This window comes from Crocodylus siamensis, chromosome 7 (assembly GCF_052110815.1).
Source record: "Crocodylus siamensis isolate JL-2025a chromosome 7, ASM5211081v1, whole genome shotgun sequence".
Taxonomy (NCBI): domain Eukaryota; kingdom Metazoa; phylum Chordata; order Crocodylia; family Crocodylidae; genus Crocodylus; species Crocodylus siamensis.
The window spans coordinates 13461434-13480777 of NC_143401.1; the positions used below are offsets into that span (position 1 = coordinate 13461434).

The window sequence follows — 19344 nt, forward strand, 5'->3', positions numbered from 1 at the left end:
GATTTCAATTAGAGAGAGCTGATGATTGATTATTTATTTATTTATTTATTTATTTATTTATTTATATTTTTAAGTGAGATCTTAAGCCTAAGCAGAGGCATTTAGGAGTCCAGATATTATGGTGCTGGTACTGTGCAACTGTTTCCATTAATGCTAAAAACACTCATTTAACATTGCTCAAATAAGAACAAGTGCATTTCTTGGTAATTGCAAGATGTCATTGCGAGACATTATAAGGCACTAGGCAGAAACAGCCCTTTCTTACAGATTCATGATCCTGAATAGTTTATTTCCCCAGTGAAATGGAATTTGGAGGTAGAAGGAAAACAGTGTTGATCAGTCATTGATTTTTGCCTCAAGTGCCCCTGCAATTAAAACAAAAAAAGGTCTAGGCTTTTCTGTTTAGTTTGAATGTTGTTTCTGCCTGTTAATATGTAAGACTTGCACAAATAGATTAAATAAGCTATGCAGAGGAAATAGAGGATCTTGCTGTGCAGGCAGGACTGTCAAATGCATGAAATAAAAAAGGGGCTGGAGGAGATTTATTTTTTTTCCTTCTAGTTTTGAATTGGAGTTAGAGGGTACTGTTTATACTGATAGTAAGTAGAAAACTTTCAGCTGGAGAAATTGGTGGTATCCCACTGAGGTATGGTTTATGCTCTGTACAATAACTTAACTGGCAAGGTGAGGTTATAGTTTCATTTGTTTGAGTCTCAGAATAAATGTATATGGTTTATTCCAGTTAAAGGAAGATCTTTTTTTTGAGCCTTCAAGCTTAAGTGAGGGTCCTCAAACAGTAGGGATTCTTAATAGCTTTGGCATTACCAGCTAAGAATTATGCTGTCGAGCCTTGAAATGAACTGCTTGTTCTTCCACAGCTGTGTCGGCTCTGCTGAATTGACAGAATGGACGCTAATGAGTGTCTGTTAAGTGAACACTCTCTCATAGAGCAGCCCAATAACACGAGTAAAAAGGCACTGCTTCCAGGAGTTATCTTTTGGACCAGTAGCACTATAAGATCTAAAATAAATAACCTTCTATTTTTCTTCTCCCATGAGAGTTTGTTTTTCACTTAAGAGTTGTTGACATTATTTAGTGCAACTGATACCCAGTCCTGCAGCCCTTAGGATATATCTTCTTGATGTCATCAGGAGTTCTGAATCAAATGAGTCAGCTCTTGGTTGCTGCAAGTATCTTGTCTTCACGCAGCTCATTGTTGAATCAGAACACAAGTTCTGCATACATCTTGATGCACGCACAGGCTGCAGATCAGGTTCTTGGAGGAAATTACCTTAAGCGTTTTTGATATTGGGACAAATTGAGCATATATTTAAATTGTTGGATTCTCTTTTGATGAGAACTATTCTCCTCTGAGATGTTCTGAGATGTATGGTGTTTTGTGAGTCTGGAATGGATTTGGGGGTTTCGATAGCTGCATTTTGTTTATATATAATTTTAAAAGATGATCAAATCAGACTCGATTACCTACTTAAATCTTCATTCTGTATGTTTGCACTGGTGAAAGAGCCAGATATTTCATTCTGCTTAAGTGTATTCCTGGATTTGTTGCTGTCTCCTAGAGGACAATATTTGTTCAACCAATAATGTGTTTTATTCCCTCAAAACTACTTATAGGTCTTGTTCATAAAACCCACATGTCATCCTGCCGTGTGGATAAGCCCTCAGAGATGGTGGATGTTGGAGACAAAGTGTGGGTGAAACTTATTGGCAAAGAGGTAAAGTCAATCCTGATGTCTTAAGCAATTTGTTACTGAGAAGAATTTTACAACTACAATCTAATAGTATTCGTGTTAGTAGAAGCTTAGGGCTCTAACTTTCCCTGGTTCACGATAGGATCTGGTGTAAAATCAGATGAACCATAATCTGTTTCAGATGAGATCTAAATAAATAATCTTTTATCTGTATTGTATGGCATTGTATAGCATCAGATTAGGAATCGTATCTTGGTAAAAATGTCTCTCTTCTTTCTCTGCATGTTAAAAGTGTAGCCTATTGTTCATTGGTTAAACTTTTACCTGCTGAGTAGCTCCATTACTTCTGTATGGTAAATTTATAATCTATGAAGGTATTTTAGGATTTATAAGAAGAAAAGGTATGATATGGCTACTAGAAAGGACAGTGGGTTCATTCCTGGCAAAAATGGAGAATTCTCTTAATTCTGCTTGAGAGAATAATATATTCCTTTAATTCTGCTAAAGGTGATTTGCAGAATTTTAAAAAATATGACTTGTACCTTTTTGCTGCTTTTTGTACAGGAAGTTTGCTGAGAGATCTGTGCCGTGTTAATTTTTTAAGGGTTGTGCTTGTCTAGTGACAGATTGTTAGATATTACTTCTGTATTAAAACATAGAGACTGACTGGAGAGCTGCTAAAATGACAATATTGTAAGAACTGAAAGAGTAAGTGTTGACCAAGCCTATGTAGAAAGGATTTTGGTCACTAATCAGACTTTTTTTTTTTTTTTTAAAGGAATTTTAAAGCAGAACTGACTATTTTAAATGGTTCACACTTTGGAAAAGGATGTTACACAAATTCAACAACCCCTTCCCTTTGAGAGCCTGAGAGCTACCATTGTTAAGCTATCTGCAGATCTTTCAGAAATTGGAGAATATCAGACAGAGAACAAAATCATTTTTCCCCCCAGTGGTTTTTCAGCAAACCTTATTTATATGTCCTAAAGAAGCAAAAAAGAAAGGTGTTAAATCCTTCAAAGCTCACTTCTTACAATTTTTAGCCTTCCTACTGGCATGTAAGCCCCTCTAGAAAATGGTAACCTTTGTCCTCATCGGCTTTTTTATTCTTTATAAAACATACCTTCTGAATTGTTGAGCTCCTTGCTTTTCTTTGGGAGGTGAAGGGAAGATGGATAATAAGGGTAGAACAACTTACTGAAGCATTACTTACCATTGTGATTCTGTTTGAATGTGCATTTTGTGAACAGATAATGAAATATACCTCCAAGATTTGGCTTGACTGCAAACTTAGTTCGACCAGGGCTGCACTGTAGTCTGCACAGTTACAGATCACACACTAATGATGCTCCTCGGTGAGCATCTACCATATTTACTTGAATCTAAGATTACCCTGAATTTAAAACGGCCCCCCAGTTATTCAGTTGTAGACACGGAAAATTTATAAAGTTGGTTTAATCTTTCTTGTCCAGAATCTACTTATTGGAAGGTCCCCTTAAATTCATTTCTTCCTACTGGTGCAACAGGGAAAGTAGTAGCAGAGAAAGCAGCAGCCAGGAGCAGGGGCAGGCAGCCTGCCCCATGCCCTTTGTTGCCCCCCTTCGTCCCTGCACCTTCTCCTGCCTATCAATTGTGTCCCCCTTTTGTGCCTGCCCTTCTCCTCCCTACTTTTGCAGCTTCTTTTGCGCTGTCTCTGCTGGGGACATGGAGCACCAGCCAGGCCAGGCTCCAGCTTTGGCCTCCAGGCCCAGTGTGGTTGTGTGTGGAGCTGTAGCAGCAACCCTGTTGCTCTCTGCACCCCTTCCCTATGCTCTCCCTGTGCTGCATGCCCCTTCCCTGCCTCTTGCTCCACACTCCACTTCACCTGTACCCTACAAACCCCTTTCCCTGCATTCTGCTCATTCCATGCATTCCTTCACTCATATTCCTTCTGCCACCCCTGCCCAGGACCATGTGCCTCTTCCCCATGTGCTGTGACTACATATTGTTTCCCATTGTTTCCCCCTGCACCGTGAGCCCTTTCCCCATATGGGATACAGGGAGGAGCATTGGTGAAGGGTATGCGTGTGGGGGGACCATGGAACAAGGGGTGCTCCTCATGTCCTTTCCCCTGTGCTGTTTCCTTGCACTTGTGTCCCTGTTCCTACTTGTTTTGCTGTGCTTATCCCTTCCCCTGGAATCCCCCTCTGCCCTTCCCCTCCCCCATGTTCCTCCAAGCACCCCTTACTTGTGCTCTGCCATGGACCCTATAGCCACATGCACCACTCTGGCCACCCCCTGGAACTGCAGTAGCTGCTTGCCTGGCCTGTACTCTAATGTATGATGAGAGGTTTTTTCCCCCCCATGTGATGAATTGTGGGAGGGAGGTGGGGTATGACACCTTGCCTTATATTCAAGTAAATATGTTAAAAGGTCACATACTACATGAAACCCACTCCTGTGAGCTAATACGAAGATCAGGAGTTTATTAGGATTTGGAAAAGTATAAGCCTTTAATACAGATAATTAGAATATTCCCAGTTATGTAAGGGTATACAAAGGTGTAAGGGATATAAAGTCTCAGAGAAGAAGACAACCACAAACTGTCTAGTCCAGGAAGCAACTTTTCTTGTGGGCAGGTTATTTAATATCCCATTTAAGAGTCATCTTGCACCTTTTCCCCTGGCTATAATTAAAAATGGCAAAATTGATCATTCGCGTATGGTTTTTTTTTTCCTGAGATAAGTTAATGGACTTGAGTATATTGACAGTGCTACCAGTTGTAAGTACAACTGAAATACGTTTGTTATGATAAACATGTTGATGTAGATCTGTACCAGAATAGCACACATTTCTGTGCTAGGTGACAGATTTCTTTGTGGTCCCTAGTGGTAATTAACACTGCTGTCTTTCTCCCTACGTGTTTGTTTCTTTCAGATGAAAGATGACAAGCTGAAGCTGTCTCTTTCTATGAAGGCTGTCAACCAAGGAACAGGAAAGGACCTAGACCCAAACAATGTTTCCCTTGAGTAGGTAAATCTCCTGAGCTGGATATAACAAGCTGGCCAGATTGCTCTTGTTCACACTTTCCTCTCTGTAGTTCCCTGCTCCCCTGATACAATGTGACCCATTTCTCCTGCCATTGAAGGGTTAGGACCAATTTATCCCTCCAGCCCATTTGTGACGTAGGTGGAGACATCACCAAAAAATGTTCGTTCAGTCCTGTTGTCAGTCCCTGCCAGCCTGTGCACAAAGCACTGCAGGCAGGTCCCGAACCTTGTATTTGACAGCAAAATATTATTTTTCCTAATGACACTTTTGAGGTATCTTTCTTCATATCCTGAAGGCTGTATTCATGCTACCACTGTGGGTTTGGGTTTGATTTTATTGTTAACATGCAGCCCTACTAAATTGGACAGATGTATCAAAGTCTCCTTGCTTGCTCTTTACTGTGGCTCTATTTAATTATTTCACTCTGGTTAACATGCATCTGTAACTGTGTTAAGGTGGAGTATCTGTGAGGTAGCTTTGAGAACAATGGCTTTATACAAGCTGGCTATACAAGTTGCCTAAATTTTGTAAATTAATAGTGAAGTGTAACCTATTTTACCCAGAAACAAACAAGCGGACATTATATTAGTTTTCTGTGCCTTATTCCTACCAAGTACTTCCTCAGCTGCATTAAGTAGAACATTACCTTTTAGATGCCAGCTATGGATTTAAATGTTTGTCTTTAAGCAACTGTTTGAAAACTCAGACAAAAGTTTCCAAGATAATACAGGAAATTGAACATAAGCAAGACCATAGGTAAAAATAATCTCTTGTTTTTCCAGACAAGATGAACGGAAGAAACGTTCATTCAGAGACTACACTAGTCAAAAGATCACCCTTGAAGCTGTTTTGAACACCACTTGCAAGAAGTGTGGTTGCAAAGGTATGCTTGTATACTCATTTTTGTGGTATTGTGCTCTTGTTTTTGTCTGCTATAGCCAGAAAGTGACTATAGTTGAAACACTATTTCCTTCTTTCTTGCTTTAAAGATTGACTGTAGTTTACAAACTTGGGTAACAGGGAAGAGCTGTATTTTTTTTTTCCTATTATTTTTGTATCTGATGTTGCCTAACCCCTTGCAGATAAAACACTTGTAATTTCATCTGTTTTGATATTTGCTACTTATCTAAATTTTTTTTGAAGTTCATTTTTCTCTTCCACGTATAGTACAGTGTTTCACAGATAAGATACTGTTTTTTTATTGTGCAGTTAAGAAAATGAGACTTTTTGCCCTCTTCACCACTTAACCAACCTGTCCACACCCATAGTTATACTGCTTTAAATGATGGAGGGGACTTACAGGTCATGAGCCTGTATCAGCTGTTTTGTAGGTATTAGTTTCATCTGTTTGCTCCTGTCCCACAGTAAGTGAAGCTGAACTGCAGTGATTTACCACTGAAAGAAACAGAGTACTTTATTGCAGTTTAGATTTCCATTTCCCAGGATAGAGCAGATAGATAAAAACAGTAACAACAAATTCAGCTGACCCTTCCTCCTTTAGCTGCTTTAATTGTTTCATCTCTTCATGCCTATGCCAAGGGAAACAAATGGAACAGTTTAGTTCCATCACTTAGTAAGAACAGGATGCATGTAAATGGTTGCTTTAGAATAAAAAATGAGCAAGTTTAAGAGGAAGGTTTTTGTGTTGGGGTTGTGGAGGAAGTGAATCTTGGTTTAACAGATGATTTTCTTAATTTGCTGTGATTTGTCGTGGTGTTGTTGATGTAGTCTGTAGTCCAGCAACATTAGCTCTCAGTTAAAGATGCTGATTACATGTGGGATTTGTATCCTGCCCTACTTTATCTCGTGTTGGTCATTAGATAATGATTGTGTTGGACTTCATGCTGTGCTAGGAAAAGTTAATAAGCATGGGCTTAAACATACTTTCTGTTAATAAAGATGGATCCCTGGCCAGTGAAGATAGCCAAATGCTGCTAGAAAGCCTTCTTTTATGTTACATCCCTACCTAGTTCAGATACATATTTTCAATGGTTTTGTTCCATCCCTAATGGCCAGGCAATCTGTGTTGGCAGGAGCTGTTTTTAGAGCTCAGCAATTGATCTGTAAATTGTTATCCCTGGGGCAGATTCAGACCAAAGCTAGTTTTCAATTGTTATTTTTATGACTTTAGTGTCACTTAAGAGGCTTCCTTGACATTGATTTAAGCCCTCTGCTTTATGCTCCCTTTGTTGCTTGAAGCCCCTGTCCTGGCAAGTCTCTGCTATATCTTTCTGTTCAGACACCAGGATATTTGTTTTGCCTGATTAACACAGGTGACTTAAGAGGGTTTATATTCGCTATCCCCAGGTTGCTTAATGAGTGAATATTAAACATTGAATATTAAAGGACATGTGCAGTGTAACACTTCTTATTGCTGCACTTAATAATGAAAGCTTTGCTAACAGTAATTTAAATGCCTGAAATTCAGGGGAGGAAATGAGATGCTATTTTCATAGTGTTGTAAAGTGGATCAGGTCTACTTGGGTTCAGTTTCCAAGCATTATGTTTTATGTATAATAAACATGCATGCAAACATACTCAACAGAGCTATGGTTGACTCACAGCATAGAATAGACAGATATAATAGTTTTATAGATATCAAAGGATGCCAGTATAAGCTGTTATGAAGTAACAGCTTCATCATGCTTGGTTCTGTTGCACTACTAATGTAGCAAAACTGCTCCCAGCTATCGCCCTATTTCATTTAGGTTCAAAGGCCTAGCTAATTTGTTGTCTGCATGCTCCTGTAGCAGCCATATAGCTAGATTGGAACAGCTGATGGTGTCCCTTTATAAAGTAGTTAAAATATGTTTGTCCATCTCTAAATGAATCAAAGCATGTTTTTCTTCTAAATTACATGTTAAATGCCTGTTGATCATATAGGCCTGATTGTTTCAGTGTTTCACAAAAATGAACTATTTATCCTCATTTCACAAGGGAGGAAACAGATAGATGGTACAACTTGCCCTGGGTCATCCAACAAGCCAGTGAAGAGGCAGGACTAGACCTTTTGTCTTCTGAGTTCCTGTCCAGTTATCTGGCCACTATACCACACTGCCTGAAAGCCTGCATTTGCATGGTATCTAAATTCTCTCCTGTCTCTGGAGCACAAAACAACCCCTGAATGGAGTTTCTAAATCTTTATTTTATTTTATTCTGAAGTACTAGAGGGTTGTGGCCTCTGCAAGCTATGTGCACTGTATGCATATTAGAGGCTCAGTACATTATGGCATCTTCTCTACATGCTTCTCTCCTAATATATCAGGGACTTGCTACAAGTCCCAGACCTATTCCCTTGTGCTCAGGAGTTCTGTAGTTTCTGTTTTTTCCCCCTTCGGTATGTGTTGGGGCTTTTGTTTACCTTGTTTGTTCTTTGTGCCAGGGTCCCTCATTCACCTACTGCCTCCTCACCTTTCTTATGTCCTTTATTCCTGGGGGAGAAATTTTAGAGTCACCATTTTCTGCTAAAATAGGAGAATGAGCAGAGCTGAAATGGAGATGTGGAACTAATAGTTGTCCCGGTCAGTGTGCTGTTGCACAGACAATGACATGTGGTCAAAGCTGCTGGCTTTGCTAACCAGATGGTAGGGGCACCAGGTATAACCTGTTTTTCCTCCTGTTCTTTTCAATTTTTAATCAATCAACAGGTTCCTGGCCATTTGTGCTTAGAACATTCCCTGAAAAGTTAGAATTAACTTAAGATATCATTCAAAAGTTGTGAGATGGGGAAACACCATTGAGATGAGCTTAGACCTAGTTTTCCTCAGTTGGTTGCAGGTACTAATCCTTTCCTCTGTCCCTTTTGAGTAAAAGATGCAAGGTGGGGTTACTAACACAGGCTATTCCAACTGATGAGCAAATGCTCTTGTACTCTGCACATGGTGTAACAAAATCAAATAGATGTAATGGTCACCCCCATCAGTATCCAGCAGTTTCAGAGAGTGCTGGGCAAGTATTTTGTAGTTCATTATTTACCCTAACCCTAGATTCAGTCAAATGCACTTTTGACAGATGCTCACAAGGAGCTCTCACACCAGTGGGGGTGTCCTTCAGCTCCAGGCCCCTCAGCTGTCTGCTACTTGACTGCTGAAAATAGACTGAGATGTGCCACAGAGCCAACTTTTTGGCCCAGGGTATCTCAGTTTTACCTGTCTCACCCATGTCCGGCGAGCTCTTGACAGAAGAGATTTTGCCAGCTAGAAAGATCATGCCCTTTTCTGCTCTTGTGCTCAGAAATTACACGTCCCCTCCTTCCATAGAAGAGGCCTGTCTGCATGGTGAAATGCTCTGAAATCATGCTTACCACCAGCAATAAGTAAGCTATAAGGAATGGGAAAGGGATTTATTGTAAAAATGAGCGCTCCTAAGAAATCAGTAACTGTATGTTGGGATACAGACAGAAATATAAGGTTCAACAAACAAAAGAAAATATCAGAGCAATTATTTTTCTTTATCTCTGCATCTTAGCTCTAAGCTCTAAGAATTCAGCTTTCATTTTTGTCCAAGCCAAGATCTTTTCCCAGACTCTCAGCCTGCATTGCTAAGCTAAGTCACTGGCAGACTAAAGCACTTTACACCCAGGAAACTTTAGACAAAGTTTTGCTAATGTAGCAAGGCTAAAGTATGGTTTCTTATCTAGCTATTTACATACATCTGAAGAATTCTCAGGAAGCATGTGCATCTCACTCTGGTCTCAGTGGTCAAACAAGAGACAGCAGAGAGGAGTTTGCGACAGAAGAACACCTCTGTAGGTATGAGAACCCCCTGAATGTCTCTCTCAAAGGTGCATCTGACTGAATTTGGGGTCAGGATGTGTTGCAAGAACTCCACTGGACTGGGAACTGTATAAATGCATAGTGAGACAGTCTCTGCTTTATGGAGTTTACACTTTAAATAGCCAGATAATAGAGTGGTTGGGACAGACGAGGGAGTATGGAGAAGGGAAGAGTTCTGCCCAGGCAGCTCCATGATAAAGGGGAGTCGCCCACTGCATTCCTTTGGTCTTGATAGGATGTTATGTCATTTCAAGTGATATTTCTATAGTTTTAAAATCGGCATACTGAAATGACCACTATAGAAATGGTGTCTAATTTTGAATGTTCACGTTGATCCTGGAAAGGAGTTCCCCACTAAGGAAGGGTTTGACTTTTTTTTTCTCCCCGCCCCCTTCCCCCCGCTTTTCAAACATTGCTTTGCAGGTCATTTTGCCAAAGAATGTTTCATGCAGCCTGGAGGGACCAAGTACAGTCTGATACCAGAAGAGGAGGAAGCAGCAGAAGAATGTGAAGGAGATAAAAAGCCCAGTCAGCCTGACAGTTCTTTGAAGAAAAGAAAAAAGGTACAAGGTTTATTCCTCCTATTGTAGTTGGATGCAGAAGTGTGTTCCAGGTGACAAACATCACTCCGGGGAACATGTTAACCTATAAAGAAAAATAATGAGCAGGCAGCTCGGTAGTTTGGAAAAGGGCGGTGGCTGGGTTTTGTACAGTTTCTGGGGAGAAACAGGAAAACTTTATGCAACTTTTCAAGTTATCCTTAAGCTAGTTTCATAAATTCACCTTGGTTATTTCTAAGGTCCCTGCTATCCTAGTATGTAGGCATTGAGACAGCTTACAAACGTAACCCCCACCCCACAACAGAGCTTTACTTTAAACCTACCATGTCTCCATGCTGAGCCCAGCACACAGCCAGAAGAGGCATCGTGGTAATTTGATCCAGCTTGCCCAACATCTATATAGATCTATGCACTTCAGCGGGGCTTTTTTGGTGTTATAACTAAATCAGCTTTAGATAAAAGCATCAAAGAACGCTGCTGAAGCACACAATCTATACAGATGCTGCGGAGCCAAGTTGAACTAATGCACTGCCTCTTCCAGTAAAGAAATTTTTTTTTTCATGTCTGTCAGCAGCATGAGTGGTTTTTACAGTGAGGAAGGGGGATGTCTTACTGTCCAGCCCCCAGTCTGGTCATATTTAAATTGCCTGGCTCTCTGAAGTGGATCTCCTCTTGTCCCCTGGCCTGTCCCCACCAAACTAGCATTCTCTTCCTGTCCTCTGCATGTCTTTCTCCCTCCCCCCCCCCCAAAAAAAAAAAAAAAAAAAAAGTGCTAGGGTGGGGGACAGGGTTTAGGAACTGATATCATGACCAAACCTAAATGACCTATTTTCATCCACATGCAGGCTCATATTCCATCATATTTAATTGCCAGCTCTGAAACTAGAACTTGTTCTTTGTTTTTCTGTTTCACTTTAATTTATGACAAACGGGAGATAGAGATTATATCTATTACACGCTACTATTTGATGCTTCTGCTTTGATGCAGTGATCAAGTATATAGTAATATCCATTGTATCAGCCTTAGGCTGCAATGCAGCTCCTTCTGCTCTAGACCCCACTACATCGCCATATCAGCTTTAATTTGACATTTACTTTGTAACTCATTTCCCACAGCTGGGCCATGTAAGCCCCATTGTGTTACTGAAACCTCTGCTGTTCTGAGCATCTGAGTTAAAAACAGTGTGTCAGACTACATTGGAAGTATTTTGTAGAGTGCCTTTCATGTGTCATATTGTAGCCATATTGTTAATCTGTTTCCCCTCAACTTCCTCTTCCCCACTGCATTCTTATACCAAGGACATCTTGGATTTGAAGTTTTAGCTTACACAATTCTTCAGATAAAATAGACTAGCAAGAGAAACGTTTGAGACCAAGGCTTGTGCGTTCTTTTCATTCTCTTCTCAGAAACAAATGATTGAACGGACAGTTCATTTATCAGGGAACTACAGCTCTGCCCCTTGCTCCCCACCCTTATCTCAAATTTTTGCTCTTGCCTTCCTGTTTGGGTTGTGTCATGTGGTTCTCCCTCTCAGGCCAGGCTGTGACATTGCAGTCTGTTATGATCAACCAGATTTACCTTGGCAGGCCTGAGTTCTGCTGTCCAAGAGGAGCCAGTGGTGGTAGACAGTGACAATGACTTTCTTACAGAAAAGTGTTGTTTAGTTATCACAGAACAGCAAAAGGGATTTTATGCTTATCTAGCCTATAGCCTCTCCATCTATAGGAGGAGCTAGTAGAAAAAAGCTTCTTATAGTACCTCTCCCAACTCTGAGACAGCTGGAGTCAGGATCAGTCTCTTCCCTTAATTTATCTTCAGTTTGGTTAGTCAGTTGGTCTGTCCGTCTCTTTCTCTTCTTGCTTTGTGCAGTCCTTTAAATGTTATATGTTCCTTTGGTCATTTCCTGTCTCCAAGAATGAATCACTTTTACTGCTCTATCACCCTTTGATCATTGGATACATGATATAGGATACCCACAGCTAATTGCTTTCCCAGTTGTCTTGGGTGTCTTTGTAACAAGCACTTGTTCCACGGGTGGCCACGATCCCCCCCCCGGTGGCTGCTCAGCCCCTTGCTCTGCCCTCACTCCTCCAGCTTGCTCCATTTCTCTTGGTCTACCATGCCTTTCTGTTCTTAGATTTTTTGAAAGGGAGGCTGCCCCAGGGCTCTCCAATCCTATGTTGGTATTCAGGTGTCTCTACTTTGTCTTATGGGCATATAACGTGGCTCTAACCACCCCTTACACCATGCCCATACCTTGCAGATGTCATCGTTCACTATTGAACTGTCTCTGGCTCTGCTCACACCTGGGCACTTTTTTCTGCTTGGCTGCTTCCGAGTGCAGCCCTGGATCCCTGACCCTGATCCTGCCTCTCCTGAGGCACTGGACCCCTGGCCCTGACTCCACCTTCTCTGGGCTGCGGGTGCCTGACCCTGTAGGTCTCTGGCTATGGTCTGTCCTGGACCTTTGGCTGCTCCTGGGCCCGCTTCTAGGCCAGTTGAGACTTCAGGGCTCCCTGGCCTCACTTGCTCCTCCTGGGCTACGAGTCACTGACTCTGCTTCTCTCCCTTTGCAGCCTACAGGTCCCTGATCCTCCTTGATCTCACAACCATCCACCACCTTATCCCAGCGTAGGTGTTTGCCAGGAGCCTGGCTGCAGCCCTGCTGTTCAGGAGTTTTTCACATCTTGGCTGCCAGAATCAGATCATGCACCAGCTCAGGCTCTAGGCTTGTATCCTGTAAGCCTAGCCCCTTTTTGGGTTATGTAACTCCTGATTGCCCCTTGCAGCACCTCTAGACTGCTCCACTTGCAGTATGCCTTCACTTAAAGTAGCAGGAACACCAAGCCTCCTGTTACAGTCTGTCACATGATGTTCTCCTCTGGGAACTGTTGAGTTGCCTTTTTGTGTGTCTTTCCAGCAAGCCCCTTGTTAAAACTGTAGTAGTATATTTGTACAGAGTATTCTCATAATTCAGTATATGACCACACGGAAACCTTTATCCTATGGACCTGGATGTATCCACATTCTTAAATTTAATATAGAGCAGTTCCATGTCACCATATTGCCATCTAATGAAATAGCCCTAGCTGTGGTTTAACCACAATTCCTGTCTCTAAAAGGGATATCTGGACATCCTTACTTTTTGGCATAATAGCGTAAGAATAAGATTAAAAGTCAGCCTTGGGTCCCTCCTATATTGAATGATTTGATAGATCTGCACTTCTTACTGTATGTAATGTAAAATGCCCAATACTTTGAGACAAAGTTTGCAGGCTGCATGCAGTATAAGAAATGGGACATAGCATTGTAACTGGGATGTTTGTAAAAGGGTGAGTTGATATTATCAGTTTTAATTTACTATGAAAAGTGTAGATATTGTAGTAACAAAGCACCAAAGATAACAAAAAGTATTATGAAAGATACCTCAAAATGTTGTTGTTTTAAATGCTTTAACTCTTAAATTCTTTTTGGACTCGGGAGGGCAAAAGAACCTTCTTCCTCTGAAAAAATGATATATTCTAGCCAGGCTGAGCTGTTGTAGGAGGGACACATGCTTTAAAAAAAAAAAAAAAGGGGGGGGGGAATCTTGTGTTGCTTCCCCAACCATCAGATTTACCCTCTAGAAGGGGTCAGCTATACCCAGGAACAAAAATGAATCCCCTTTAACTGGACATCCAAGTGGAACAAGTTTTCTTCTCAAATGTATTGGATCATTTTCATTCCTAGTGTTTGACTTCAGTGGAATTATATCGTAAATAAATATGACCCATTAAGGCCGTTTGTCTGCAGATTCATTCTGTGAATTCCCCCTCTGTGAAGTAGTTCCTGGAATTCTTCTTGCATATGTTCCCTTTTCACTGAACCCTGCACCTCCTTAATCCCCATCTGTTTGATAACCTCTGGGGTCATCAGGAATAACTGTGCTAACCCTTAGCTAGCGTAAATACTTGTTCTGCCATTTCCTAAGTGTTTCCGGTTTCAGAGTTAAATCCCATTCTTTTCAATCCCTCTTCACATTTAAGCTTCTTTCCTTTCACCTGCTCAGTCTGCTGTGCTCTCTGGAGCTTTGCTACATCTTTCTTCATATGGAGAGCAGCACACTGGACTATGTTACTCAAATGTGGTCTAACTAGTATTTTAAAAGGAATGGAATGATATAATTGGATTTACATAATGGAGGTCTTGCTGAAAATGATATCAGGAGTAAGTCTAGAGGGGATACTCTAATTTTTCGCTGAGAGCCACAAAGGTATTACGGTCTGAATATAATAGTTGAGACCCCTGGATTTCTCATATGGAAAGAACTACCAAGTCTTTACAATAAGAGCTTCGTTCCCCACTACATCTTGTTTGGCTGTTTAAGCTACTTGGCAAACTGCGGGTTTCCTTGCACGCTGAAATTAAATACATTTAAGTAGAATAAGCTGGTCTTACCTTCTTAAAAAATAGCCTAAGAACAGGGTGGCACTGGCTCACAGGTGACTTTACAAAAGAGTTAGAATGGGATTACATAAGTGTGTGTGTGTGTGTGTATATATATATATGTGTGTGTATATATATATATGTGTGTATATATGCACACTTCCAAGCTGCAACTTCAAAGATCTGTTCCTTGCTCAATCATATATGTTTTCTTGTTTGCCAGTTTCCAAAAATCTGTAAACTGTACTTTATAGGTGAATTTAAGTCTGATTGGCTCCAGTTTTGAGGAAGATGCAGGCCCAAATTAGGCTTGAAGAAAAACATATCTTAATACATCAAGTTGCACATTTGTTCTGTGTGTCTCAGTCTCTGAGCATCTTTGAATCTGGACCCCATTTAACAAGGAAAAGGAAAGTCCCCCCCTAACTTCTGATTCTACAGACTCAACCTGAAAACCAAACACCTAGCTAAACTTCTGGCTTATTTGCATTATCACCAAGAAACTGGTTTAGAAGCCAAATTCTCCACAATAGAACTTCTTTGCTATGCAGAAATTTAGCATTTTTCATAACTTGTTCTTTCATAAACAGAAAACCAGGCTGGTTGTGTCCAGATTGCTGTCTTCAGCCATTTTGTCTCCATTTTGCCTCATTATGAATGAGAGAGCTGCTGAATGTAACTGTTTGCTATTAATGTAGTTATACAAGGACTGTCTGTTAATGCCTCTCCACCTTCACAGAAAAAGAAATGCTTTGATTTCTCACCAGCGTAAGGCCACTCGATATCTACTACCTCGTACTCTCTGTTCTATTGCTAACACTGAAAAGATTGTGATGGGACATCCTGTAATATTTTTAGCCTTTGGCATGTTGAAAATGTTTCCCAAGCCCTTGAATGAAAGAACAGTTCATCCATAAGGTTAGCTAATGCTGATTCAACACAATCATAGAGAAACTTTTCTTTATCGCCTCCGCTTTTTCTGAAGATTTAACTCTTAATCTTCAGGTTTTCTTTGAAATACTGTTCTAATGCACTGACTCTGTTTTTTAATCTTCTCCCTTCAGTTTTGTGTTTTTTTGTTTTTTGTTTTTTTTAAACTAATTCAATGGAAAATTAAAATGCATGAAATAAGCAACTCATTGTGCCTGTGTGGACCTATGACAGTGGTTACAGCTAAGGATCTTCCTATTTAATATTTTAAAAACATATAGGTCATCTTGAAGTAGACTTGATGCTTTGTGTGCCTGCCTAAACTAGTGATTCTTAGCCAGGGTGCCAGGGCACCCTGGGGTGCTGTGAAGTCCTTTTAAGGGTGCTGTGCAATATTAGCACTGTTAAATATATAAATGATTAGCAGGGTAAACCTAGAGATTTTGAATAGAAATCCATGGTGTCAGCATTTTGACCTGTTGTGGTCTATCTGTTCTTTGCGGTAGAATTGTTTTTATTTTCCATAATGAAAAAAAATGAGTGAAAACTTAAGTTTAAGAACTGGCATTTTCTGAGGAACGTCTTGAATCTAAAGAAGATTGGGAACTATTGGCTTAAGGACTCAAACTTACTGGGAATGTTACTTTTGTCACAGTTCTCCTCCCTCTGCTCCCTCCCCCTTGGTATCACCAAAATATTTGCATCTCCAAACCTGGGGTAAAAGACTTTATTAAGGGGGTGTTCAGAAACCAGGGTAAGTCTGGATTGTCTCTGCAGTGTGAAGTCTGAAGATTTCCTATGCGATGCTATACAACTTGCACTCCATAAAAGCCGTTTAGGCTTATTTTCTTCCCACTACCTCATTCTCTTTTCACCACTTTGTCATCTTTATTCATTCTGCTGCTTGTGTCATTTTTCATTCCATACTAACTGATAAGGTGCTAATTGCTTATCAGCCCGCACTCGTCTTGAGAAACAGGCTCTTGTGTTCATTATCTAGATAATGACATACTCTGGCCTAATTACAAATTTTAAATAGTCTTAAGTTTGTACGTATGGAGTGCTATCTTTTATTAGATCAACTACATAGTTGGAAAAACGTTCTTTGCAAGCTGCTGGGCACAAATGCCCTTCTTCAGACAGAGGGAGACTCTGCTGATGTGCTCCCCAACGTAGAAAAGAAGCTAATTTTCAATATGCAGACCTTGCCTGCCTGTGTCCTTAGACCAACATGGCTACAACCAGCAACCCTGTACATGTGGAGTGAGCTTTCTGTATAGGGACTGTGTCTGACCTGCTTCTTGGCAAGTTGTCGTTGTCACTTTTGGGGGTTTAGTGAGCAATAAATGCACAGCAGGGCACTGCCAGACATCCGCTGTAATAATGCAGGGGGTCAAATGGAGACACAGAATGGAGCAAAATAAGAGCACTTCCATAAATGTGTATTTTATGTAGGCATTTTTCAAATCTGAATTGAGGTTATCCCTTGCTGGTTTTCTCGGTGCATGCTGCATATCCTTTTCACCAAGTCAGGTTTTTTTAAAATACTTCACTATCTCATTTGGTTAGAGTGTAGATATGCTGCCCCATATTGGCTGCTGAACTGGAAGGAATTGCTTAGTTCCCCTAGGACTCGTTGTGTCTGCAGTCCCATGAATTATGTAATTACCTTTTGGGTTTGGCTGTTCATTTCTATGTCCTCACCAAGTGACTGCACAGCTCTAACAGCTGTGACAAGGGAGGAGTGATTTACAGCCAGACTGTTCCGGTAACCCCCCTGCCCTCACCACCATTACCTTCCCCAGCCTAGGGAGGGGCTTGAGGTTGTGAGAGATCTGCTCATTACCTTAGCGAAGATGTTCTGTTGGCTTGGTGACTCTTGGCTTCTTCCAGTACATGTCCTTCCACAGGGGAATGTAAATCTTCCTTTATATGACAGAAACAATGAAAGGGTTACGTTTGGGGCTACCATTAGTTTGCTGCCCCACTTCACCTGTCCTTCCGCTCCTCGAGGCATGTTCACAACAAGACCTTGAGCCGTGTTAACCATCTTTCATCCAGTTTAATTTAAAAAGGAAAATAAAAGTGGACTTTTTTGTCAGATTTATTGAGATTCCTTTTGTTCATCCAACCCACTGAGAAGCAAATGCAAAGACCTCAGGGCTTCTCCACCAGGTTGGTATATGCTCAGCTGACTTGAGTTATGAACTCTGTGCAGCAAGCTTGTACCAACGGCCTGTTCTTCACTAGGAGGAGGGAGGTGGACTACAGTCCATGATGGAGGAACCTGCTACTGTTTCCCCCAACCCCCCATACCATAGTAATAGTTTCAGTGAACAGAGGAAGCCAACCCCATTCCCTACAAATGGTCATTTTCTTCCAGGCCATCCCTGGTCCGCTTTAATCACTGGATGGCAAATTCCCCTTACCCTTTTTTCCTTTCCTGTGATTCTAATGCTTCATAATGGAGGAATACATGATCATAAATAGCACACAGAATGCAACACTGTTTACAGTAATAATTACAGAGCATGACAGTGACTGGGTGTGACCCCAGTCTAAATAAGATGTATACATTGGCGACAATGAACGAAGAGTAGGGAAGAAGGAAGCTGGGGCAGAGGGTTACAGCTGAAAAAAAAATTCAATACAATAGTTTATTGTTAGTATATATCTTATTCACCCCTGGGTATGCAGTTGTAATGAAGGTCAGAGACCCTGTCTAAAGCATGCTTTGTGAAGAGTAGGCTCAGGCTCATAAATGAGACCATCCCACAGCAGAACTGTGACACTCAAATATCCTTAGGGAGTAAGTGTGGCTTGTCAGCTGCTTCCTGTGATCTGGAAGGGATGGGATTTGTTTGCCATATTTTTCTCCCTTGTTCTTCTCTGGAGTTCTAACCTGTTTCAAACAATAGGCAGTGATTTTTTTACTTTGCCAGCATGATCTGCCCGATGGGTCCCTTCAATCCCAGAAAATGGCAATGATGTTGTTGTTTTTGTGGGGGGTTGTTTGTTTTTTGTTTTTTGTTTTTTTTAAACTATGAACCACGTAAAAATTCAAAGTGCTCCCTTGCATATGACGAGCCCTACTTCTGGATTTTGAGAAACCAGAGGAAGAAGTTGATGATGCATCATAAAGGACAAGCACTGTCTAGATTTAACAGACCTGGGCTCCGAACTGATATTTGTAAAGTGTAACAAAATTCTGCAATCCTGATAAAGTCAGTTAGTGTTGTTGAAGGGCTAGAGCAGGGGCAGGCAAAATACAGGGCCAGCCATTCTATCTGGCCTGCAGGGCCCCTCCAAAAAATAATTATTACTGGCCTGTGGCTGCCCCTCTGAAAGCCAGTGGGGGGTGGGCTTGTGGAGGTTGTGTGCCACTGGACTGGGTAGGCTCTGTGCCTCCCCCTCCATGGGGTTCCTGGCACTCCATCTGGGAGCCCCGTGTGGAGGCACTGAGCATGATGGTGTGCACCTGAACAGGTGGTAAGTGGGGAGAGGAGCTCCTGCCTGCAGGAGGAGGAGGTTGAGGGTGGGGTTTGTGAGCCCCCCCCCCACCGACCATGGCACTCAGCCCCCACTGCCAGCAGCAGGCCCTTGGGGTGCTCCTGGCCCGCTGCAGGCTGAGCTCCTCAGTGGCACGTGGCCGAATCCCAGGAGCTGCACGTATTGGCACAGACTCTGCCTGGCCTGGCCCCGCCTGGCCCGCTGGTGCACACCTTTTAAGCCACACTAAACTGGCTCCGTGCACCATTGGGCAGGGCGGGCTTTGCCTCCATGGGCAGCTCCCACCTGTAGTGCTGGGAGCCCCATGTGCTGGCACAGAGCCATCCCAGTGTGGCTTGAAGGTGCATGCTGTTGGGCTGGGTTGGATCTGGGCTGCCATGTGCCGCTCTCAGGATTCAGCC

At 41.7% G+C, this 19344-nt stretch overlaps 1 protein-coding gene across 3 annotated transcripts in view; it reads left to right on the top strand.

Moving 5' to 3' along the window:
- Positions 1–19344, top strand: part of ZCCHC17 (zinc finger CCHC-type containing 17) — a 94319-nt gene that overhangs the window by 6553 nt on the left and 68422 nt on the right. For all 3 annotated transcript variants that reach the window (XM_090058012.1, XM_090058011.1, XM_090058013.1), the window contains exons 4-7: positions 1636–1736; positions 4629–4720; positions 5525–5625; positions 9941–10080. In XM_090058012.1, coding sequence (XP_089914138.1) covers positions 1636–1736; positions 4629–4720; positions 5525–5625; positions 9941–10080 — 434 coding nt within the window. The remainder of the gene's footprint in view (positions 1–1635; positions 1737–4628; positions 4721–5524; positions 5626–9940; positions 10081–19344) is intronic.